Genomic DNA, 9512 nt, shown 5'->3' with positions numbered 1-9512 from the left:
CCAGAGGGAAGGAAGCCTGGGCTGGGTGAGTTCTCTATCCTCACCCTGCCTTACCCTGGCATGGAAAGTCTACAGCAGTGACTCAACCAGCAGTGTGTGGCTAATGTTGTTAGTCCTGGAGATGATGTGTGTAACCTTCCCCAGGGACACTGAGCCATGAACACTTCCTGCCGTCGGGGTGCTACTGGAATCCAGTGAGCGGAGGTCAGGGATGGTGCTGAAGGTCCTCTAGTATCCCCAAACCCTAAAACATTACCCAGATGTCACTAGGTAAGCCCCCAGGGAGGAGGAGCGGCCTGACTCTGTATGTGGTTCAGGACTTAAGCACAAGCCAAGAGTTTTCCAGTGAGGGCTTGGGCCAGGTATCAGGACCTCATAAAAATAAGGGGGGGGGGGGGCTGAGATGGCTGCTTGCAGAGCGCTTAAGCATGAGGACCTGAGGTGAAACCATAAAATGCAGGTAAAATGGTAGTGTGAAGACTGTGTGGAAACTCAGTGCTGGGGAGGGATGGCAAATCCTTGAGAGTTTACACCCTGCCTCAGAGGGCAAGGCAGGAGGGCTGGAGAAATGGGTCAGCTATTAAGAGCATGGGCTATTCTTGCAGACAATCCAGGTTCGATTCCCAGCACTCTCACGGCAGCTCACAGCCACCTCTAACTCCAGGTTCAGGGGATCTGATGCTTTCTTCTGACCTCCACTGGAACACATGGCTAACACACGCACATGCAGACAAAACATTCATTCAGTAAAATAATTATTTTTAAAAAATGTAAATTTAAAAAAGTTCCAGGTCAGGCTGGGCTCCATGAAACATTGTCTCAAAATATGCAGTTATTTGAGCATGAATCTAATTGGTCAATTGGTCTTAACAATAAAAATCCAGAGTCAGATATTAGGGTACAAAGGCAGGAAGATCAGAGAAGCAGAGTCTCCAGCCACTAGAGAGACCTTTTAGCTGTACTGAATTCTCAGACCAAAGTGGGCAAGATCCTGTTTTCATGAATCCTCAGAATGGATGCCTTGAGCTACAACCCCCCCGCTCCCCCCCCCCCACCCGCATCTTATATTCCTCTCCCTGCCCAGTCACATCCCTTCCTGTCTCCACCTCTCTAGTGTTGGGATTAAAGGTGTGTGACTCCCAAGTACTGGGATTAAAGGTGTGAGCCACCACTGCCGGGCTCTGTTTCTCTTTGAGACTAGTGTAGCCCAGGGTGGTCTTGAACTCAGAGATCCTTCTGCCTCTGCCTCCTGAGTCCTGGGATTAAAGGTGTGTGCCACCACTGCCTGGTCTCCATGACTAACTAGTGGCTAGCTCCACACTCTGATCTTCAGGCAAATTTTATTTTGCACAAATTTATATTGCACAAATAAAATATCACCAGACATTTGCACATAGACTTTTAATTTTAGAATGCTTCCCCTCTGGGTCCCCTCAATTCTGATTCTATCAAGGCGTGAGGTCAGGCTCTGGCTCCCAGGCAGTGTCCACCAGACTCCAGAGGTAGTCACTGATAGACTTCTGTGAGAGCTGTGTGCTGTCCAGGTGGATAGGCAGGGACACAGTGGGGCCGTGGTGGACTGAGGGTACAATGAAAGGAAAGTATATATGGTCCTCCCAGGTGCAGGGGAAGCAGTCTTTTTGTTCACATTCTGTTGTTTTGAGATGGCTCTCATTATTTTAGTCCAGGGTGACCTTACATTTGTGGCAATTCCTCTGGCCTCAGTTTCCCAAGTGCTGGGATTGCAGGCGTGTGACACTACACCAGGCTAATTTCTTTTCTGTGGGCATGTGGCTGCAGACACGCCACAGTGCGTCTGCTGGTGTCCTCCCTCTATCAGTGGGTCCAGGAATTAAGTTCAGGTCAACATGCTTGGTGGCATGTGTCCCTACTCACTGATCCATCTTCTTAGCTCCCTAATTTCTTATTTTTATTTATTCATCCATTTATTCATTTTGAGACAGGATTTCTCTATGTAGCTCCGGCTGTTCTAGACCAGACTGGTCACAAACTCACCGAGATCTGCCTGCCTCTGCCTCCTGAGTGCTGGATTAAAGACGCCTGGTCTTCCCTAATTTCATTTTAATTAAGAATGGTATTTTTGCTGGGTGTAATGGCATATACCTACAATCCCAGCACTCAAGGGGCAATATCAGAAAGTTCCTCACAGACTTGCAGCCAACTGGGACAGTAGGTTACAGGTTGCCCCACTACTGGGTGTGGAGTCCAAATGCTTTGCAAGCACTCTAACAAATCTGTATCTTCTGTCTAACCCTTCATCTTTTTTTTTTCCTTTTTGGTTTTTCGAGACAGGGTTTCTGTGTGTAACAGTTCTATGTGAACAGTTCTATGTGAACTCCCTCTAGACCAGGTTGGCCTCAAACTCACAGAGATCCACCTGCCTCTGCCTCCCAAATGCTGGGATTAAAGGCATGCATTACTACCGCCTGACCTTTTTTTTAAAAAATGATTTATTTATTTTATGTGCATTGGTGTTTTGTCTGCATTTCTGTCTGTGTGAGGGTGCTGGATCTTCTGAATTGGAGTTACAGACAGTCGTCAGCTGCCATGTGGGTGCTGGGAACTGAACCTGGGCCCTCTAGAAGAACAGCCAGTGATCTTAACCACTGAGTCATCTCTCCAGTCCCAAAGCTAACTACTACCCCAGTGCACAGATATACTGTTGAGACAGGTTACTTCTACATTTGGACGTGGAGAACGATGCCTTATGATCATGGTGTGTCACCATCTCTTCAAGAACTCCCCTTCATCTCTCTGGAGCCCTTGCTGAGGCCTGTGTTTACAATTTGTTGTTGCTGGAGACAGGGATTCTGTGCAGCCCTGGCTTGTCTGGACCTCCAGATGCCTACTGACTCCCTAACATGGAGGATATACGTTTTCCCCAGCTGTGCCTCTCTCCACCCTGCAGTGATTCTCAAAGGATACTGCCCTTGATCGTCCTCGGTTCACATTCATAATCCCATTCTATTTTACTAATGCAGCGATACAGCTGAGCCACATACCTAAAGAGAACGAGGGGAAAGAGTAAAGAAGAGTTACCACAGCATTAATTCCAGCCACGCCACGCAGTGCCCCAGGCCCAGCCTGCAGAGCCTACACTGCAGAGGGGATGGTGACTGTGGTGTCCTCATCCACTTTTCTCTCCTGCTGCTGAAGATCCGCCTCCATCTCTCTGAGTTCCTGCAGCTCTGTGGTGAGCTGAGTGCAGGTCAGTTAAGGCCCAGGCTCAGGGGGGACTAAGGACAGGTCCCTTACCAGACACCAAGTCAGAGCACCTGGCGCTAAAACATTTTCTTCCTATTTTTATTCTTCAGTGTTAGGGATAAAAGTCAAGACTTGCCACATGCTAGGTAGGGGCTCTACCTGAGCTGCACCCCAGCCCCTCACTGGGGGATTCTAGGCAGGGGCTCTACCTGACCCACACCCCAGCCCCTCACTGGGGGATTTTAGGCAAGGACTCTACCTAACCCACACCCCAAACCCTCACTGGGGGATTCTAGGCAGGGGCTCTACCTGACCCACACTCCAGCCCCTCACTGGGGGATTCTAGGTGGAAACTACAGTACTGAGCTGCATTCTAACCCAGTCCAAGTACACTCTGAGGGAGGTTGTTTGGTACAGTTAAGGATATCAGAGTCTGGCCTGCAGACAGGCATCCTCCTTGTTGGCGTTCTGGAGCTCATCATCCAGCTGCTGTAGTTTGGTGCCTTCCTGGCGCATGGATTCCTTCAATTCAAGAAGGCTTTGAGCCACTTCCTCCTCCACAGCCAGGACCTCTGCAATGGGACAGAAGCAGATGTCCTTGGATCTGTCCTTTGCCCAGGAAGACTCCAAAGAGATATGTGTCACTACCCAGGCAGAGTTCTGCCACTGCTCCCACATCCGCTGCCCCAGCAGCTTCTGAGCACCTCCCAGAATTTGGGTGTGTTCCTGTTTTGCCAGAACACACTCAATACTGAGACTGACAGTGTGTACCTGTAATCCATTCCTCTGGAGGCAGAGGCAGGAGGATGCAGAGTTCTACGCTGGCTTGGGTTAAACTCAGAGACCGTGCCAAAACAAACACAAAAATAAATCACAGTTGGGCGAGATGCCAACAAACCTGATGAACTGAGTCCTGTCCCTACCCAGTTGGTAGAGGGGCAGAGCTGACGTCCCCATGTTGTCCACCATGGCCGTTTTGTATGGTGTTGAGGATGGAAGCCAGGACTTTCTATATGCTAGGCAAGCACGTGACTTACCCACTAAACCAGCACTTTTTATCTTTTGTTTGAGGGGTGGTCTCATATAGCTCAGGCTGGCCTCTATCTCATGAATGCTCAGAGTGTCAGTGTACAGCTCCCTCAATGTCTCCTGTTATAATTATCTCCCTTTGGGGTGGGTGTTGAGTGATAGAGTCAAGGGTCTCACTATGATGTCTAGGTTGGTCACAAATTCCTGAGTTCAAAGAATTCTTCTGTCTTATCCAAGTTGCTCGACAGAAGCAGGTAATAATATATGGCCAATGCATAGCCATTGAATTACTTCATTTTAATTATTTTGTGGTACTGGGTTTAAATCTGGGGCCTCACACATGCTAGGCAAGCACTCTATTATCTAGCTACATCATAAGACAAAACAATTGTGGGGGTGGGGGCTGGATGAGTTTGATATAGGGTTTCTTTATAAGCCAATACTGGCCAGAAACTCTATGTAACTGAGGTTGGCCTTGAATTCTCAGCAAACCTCCTGCTCCAGTCTCTCAAATTCTAAAATTAAATGTCCAAGTCATTACTATCTCATTCAAATAAGAAAATGGTTTGTATAGGAAGTCAGAGGTCAACCTGCAGAAGTCAGCTCTCCTTCACTGTGCAGCTCCTCCGGACCAAACTGAAGTTGTCAAGCTGGGCAGCAAGTGTCTTGGTGGCCTGAGACAGTTCACTTCATTCTTACTGTTTGCTCCCAAGGCCCCATGCAGGTCCCATGTGCTCTGAGCTAGTCGCCTAGCACTTTTTTTTCTTTTTTTTTTAATATTTATTTATTTTGTATACAGTATTCTATCTGTGTGTATGCCTGCAGGCCAGAAGAGGGCACCAGACCTCATTACAGATGGTTGTGAGCCACCATGTGGTTGCTGGGACTTGAACTCAGGACCTTTGGAAGAGCAGGCAATGCTCTTAACCGTTTTTGTTTTGTTTTGTTTTTTTGCTATAGGTTTCACATATATGAGCCTGGGTTTGAATTCTTTAAGATCTTAAATCCCTGACTCCCCGCTTGTTTGTGTCTGACTGCTGGTTTCACAGGTCCGCACCCTCGAGCCAGTTTAACGCAGCTCTGAGAACACAGGGCTTCATGCGTTCCAGGCAAGTACTCCCCGCCCCAACTAAGTCATAATCATGGCCCCTCTCCCTTGCTCTGGTTTTTAAAAACTTACTTTATTCTTAAGTTTTATTACCTTATTATTTCTTAACTATGTGTATATATGTGCCTGATGCCTGTGGAGGCCACAAGGGTCAGATCTCCCTGGAAAAGGAGTTCCAGGTGGTTGTGAACAGCCTGACATAGGTACTGGGAACTGAACAGGTTGTCTGGAAAAACAGGGCTCTTAACTGTTGAGTCTGCAGCCCCAACAAGGGCTCATGCTGACATCTCAAGGCACTCAAGCACATGTATCCACTGAGCTAGTTTCTCAGGCACGGGCTAAACAATTCATGTATACTACTGTTTATGGTAATTTCTTATGAGCAGGCCTGAAGGCCTCCAGGGCAAACATGGCCTTCCCACCCCTTCTCTGCCCATTAGGGTTCCTTATAAATGGGTAAAGTATCTCACTATGTAAGTGTCCTAGATACACTGTGGGTTCCCCTCCTCGGGCACCTGCCATTGGGACTTGTGTGCAGTCCTGCATGGCTTGGAATTTGCTACATAGACCAGAACTATATCTGTTCTTTTGGTTTTTCGAGACAGGGTTTCTCTGTATCTTTGGAGCCAGTCCTGGACCAGGGTGGCCTTGAACTCAGAGAGATCCACCTGCCTCTGCTTCCTGACAGTTGGGATTAAAGGCATGCGCCACCACCGCCTGGCTCTATTCACTGCTCTATTAACAACTTAGTGTGCAGGGAGGTATGATCTCAGCACTGGAGAGCAGACTGGCAGGATTGTTTTGAGTTTCAACCAGGCTCAGCTACAGAGTTCTAAACTAGCCTGAACTACGTTTAAGACCAAGTCTTGGCAAGTTTGTTTGACCCATCTGCAGGTGTGGGTGGGAGGTAGATAGGAAATAGTCAGAATGTATGCTTGCCCCTGATTGGACCATTGGACCTGCTGGGACATGTAATGAATTACAGGTTTTCCTTTTTTGTTTGTTTGTTTTTTGAAACAGGGTTTTTCTGTAGCTTTTGATGCCTGTCCTGGAACTAGCTCTTGTAGACCAGGCTGGACTCGAACTCACAGAGATCCGCCTGCCTCTGCCTCTAGAGTGCTGGGATTAAAGGCGTGCGCCGCCAAAGCCCAGCAGGTTTTCCTTCTCAAGCCATTGCCATTTTCCAGGAAACTGGGTATGGACCTGGTCAGAGCCCATCTGCCTGGCCAGTATTTAATTAAAGCTTGCTTCAAATTTGGCTTTAAAGAAAAAAAGGACCGAGTCTTGGAAAGTCCATAAGGGTCAGGCTCTGCCAACTCCTCTACTTGCTTCTATACATCCACTGTCATGAAATTCGTTCCATAAGTGGAGAAACAGGCTAAGGGGTGAGGGCTCTCACTCGGAAGACCCCTGAGTGAAGAGCAGGGGGACCATAATGACTTCCAGGCCAGCCTGAGCTTTGGAGTTCATGTAGAGTCTGGCATTACGAGCGCTGACACTTATCTCTAAGTCTCTGGGCGGTGACTATTGTCAGATGGGGAAACTGAGGCCCAGGGGTGCCAGCTCCCACCGACAGGTCCCCGGGGCCGGAGCGCAGGGGCCCCACCCTCACCCCGAAGCCGCTGGTCGGCGTCGTCCTGCGTCTCCAGCAGCCGCTCCACCATCTGCTCGTGGCGCTCGAGCAGCCGCCGCAGCTGCGCCTCGGCGCGGTTGGCCCCCAGCAGGCTCAGCAGCCCGTAGCTCACCTCCTCAATGTCGCGGAGCGCCGCCATGACTCGTGCCGAGTCCGAGCCCGCGCAAATTTCTTTCTTATGGCCCCGCCTTCTTCCCAGAGCGCCTAGGTCTCATTGGCTAGATCCTACGTCCGTCTTCGTGTCGGAACGAGCGGCCATTTTGTGGAGAGGTATGCGTAATTTCTTCTGTCACTCACATGCGATGACCAATCATCGAAGGGAGGGCGTGTCACAAGGGGCCAGTCCGCGTTCGGCCCAGTACGCATGCGTCAATTCTTCGACCGGGAGCAGTCTGTCCCGACAAAGTCTGCTGCGCATGCTTAGATTTGAAAGTTGCGGGACCGTAGAGCCGTTTGCTTCTGTTGTTTGCAGGCAAACTCTAGAGGCGAAGCGTTGAATGGCTTATTATTTTTGCTTGAGGGTTTTTTTTTTGTAATTTACTTTAGAAATATATTAACTATACAAAACCAGGATGGGAGGGCGGGGGAGGTGTTGAGACTTTCTGCGTAGCCCTGGCTGTCCTGAAGCTCGCTGTGTATGTTTGAGACCAGGCTGGCCTCAAACTCACTGAGATTCGTCTTCCTCTGCCTCCTGAGTGCTGGGATTAAAGGCATGCGCCACCACCTCTTGGCAGACTTATTTATCTTTATTTTATGTATATGGGTAAACGTTTTGCCTAAAAGTATGAGTACCACATACTTGCCTGATGCCAGCAGAGATGAAATATGGGCATCTGATCTCTTGTAACTAAATATGAATGTTTGTGAGTTATCATGTGGGTGCTGAGAATTGAACCCAGTCCTCTACAAGAACAGCCAATGATCTTTACCAATGATACATTTCTCTAGCTCCTGCTTCTGTGTTTTTCAAACGTTTAAGTAGGGGCTTGTCTGGTAGTGTGTGCCTTTAATCCTAGCACTCAGGAGGTAAAGGCCGAAGGATCTCTGAGTTTGAGCTCCAAGACAGACAGGATTACATAAAGAGACATTGCCTAAAAAACAAAACACAAAAATAAATAAATAAAATTTCTAAGTAGGAGTCTAGCATGTAATCCCAGCACTCAGGCGGAAGGAGTGAGAGGATTGATGTGAATCCCAGGCCAGCCTGGGCAACAGGCTGAGTGAGGCCCTGTCCCAACAACAAGAGCAAGGAATCCTGAAGTTGAACACTCTGGTTCACCTGTCACTGCAGGGCTACAGAGGCTAAGGAAAAGAGCCTGTCATGCACGGGAGTCCAGCCTCCACTTCAGGAGTGATTCCAGACCAGCCTGACTACAGAGTGTGGCCTGTCTCATTAGTTACACACACCAGACAAAGACGTGTGCACTGATCTCATGAGCTGTTCTCTGACCTGCACACATCCATGCATCTCACACTAATAATAAAGAGAAGTTAATTTTTTTTTTTGAGGCAATCAAAAACCAAAACAAAAAGAAAATGAGGCTGGCGGTGGTGGCGCATGCCTTTAATCCTATCACTCGGGAGGCAGAGGCAGGTAGATCTCTGTGAGTTCAAGGCCAGCCTGGTCTACAGAGCTAGTTCCAGGACAGGCTCCAAAGCCAAAGAAACCCTGTCTCGAAAACAAAACAAAACAAAACAAAAGAAAGAAAAAAAGAAAGAAAAAAGAAAAAGAAAAAAAAGAAAGAAAATGAAAAAAAAAGTGGAGGGGGGCTGAGCTCTCACTGTAGAAACTGTTCCTGCATTACCTGGCAATGTGAAGCTGACATTGGGCCAAAACTCAGTAAATTGCATAACAGTGCAGATCTGAAAGAAAGGAAACTCAGACCTTGAGTTAGTGGGAGAATGCTTACCTAGCACACAGGTGGCCTGAGTTAAAGCCTTGGGGGTGGGGACCCAGGGTTCAGTTTCTGCCAACCTGTGCCAGTGACCTTGGCTCCTACCAGTTCTTCCCAAATCCTGGGGCTAAAGATAGCCTGCTCTTATCAGCAGGGATGGGGGTCAGGAGATAAGTACTGGGATTGGGCAAGAGGACCCAGCAGACTAAATCCCCTGGCCAAAAGTGCCACCCACCTCATCTAGGAGCAAAGGGTGCGTCACCTCACAGCAAGGGAGAGAGTGCAGGTCCTTAGCACAATAGAAACATAGGGCTGGGGACAGAGAAAGTAGAGGGCTGGCCTAGCCCTCAGGGTGTGGTGGGTTCAGCTCCCAGGATTTCCTAAAATCAGGTGCCGACTGTTTACAATCCCAGCCCTCAATTGTGAAGCAGAGGTATCAGAGAGGTTCAAAACAAAACAGGGCTGGGGTGTGGGGTGGGGTGGTCAGTAGAGAGCTTGCCTGGCATGCAGGAAGCTCTGAGTGCTAGTCCTAGTACTGCATAGTTTGGGAGTTGTGGTGCAAACAGGCCCTGGCACTTGGGTAGGGAGGGCCGAGGCAGGAGAATCAGGAATTCAAGGTCAT

At 48.7% G+C, this 9512-nt stretch overlaps 1 protein-coding gene across 1 annotated transcript; it reads right to left on the bottom strand.

Annotated features, from left to right (window-relative positions):
• Positions 1-1386: 1386 nt before the first annotated feature.
• Positions 1387-7269, bottom strand: Spc24 (SPC24 component of NDC80 kinetochore complex). Its single transcript, XM_048446525.3, has 4 exons — positions 6975-7269; positions 3653-3797; positions 3119-3223; positions 1387-1579 (listed from the first exon to the last, which is right to left on the bottom strand). The coding sequence occupies exons 1-4, from the start codon at positions 7132-7134 to the stop codon at positions 1507-1509; spliced, it is 483 nt and encodes a 160-aa protein (XP_048302482.3). The 5' UTR covers positions 7135-7269; the 3' UTR covers positions 1387-1506.
• Positions 7270-9512: the final 2243 nt, after the last annotated feature.

Source organism: Myodes glareolus, chromosome 4, assembly GCF_982192425.1.
Source record: "Myodes glareolus chromosome 4, mMyoGla1.1, whole genome shotgun sequence".
In the NCBI taxonomy this organism is placed as follows: Eukaryota; Metazoa; Chordata; class Mammalia; order Rodentia; family Cricetidae; genus Myodes; species Myodes glareolus.
The sequence above is the reverse complement of the archived record's forward strand: the minus strand, read 5'-3'. Positions and strand labels throughout refer to the sequence as shown.

Coding starts and splice junctions, on each gene's coding strand:
- Spc24 (XM_048446525.3), bottom strand. CDS start 7,134: ATGGCGGCGCTCCGCGACATTGAGGAGGTGAGCTACGGGCTGCTGAGC. Junction 3,224..3,652: donor TGTCTGCAGGCCAGACTCTG/ATATCCTTAACT, acceptor ACTGACCTGCAC/TCAGCTCACCACAGAGCTGC. Junction 1,580..3,118: donor GTCACCATCCCCTCTGCAGT/GTAGGCTCTGCA, acceptor TTGTACCCTCAG/TCCACCACGGCCCCACTGTG.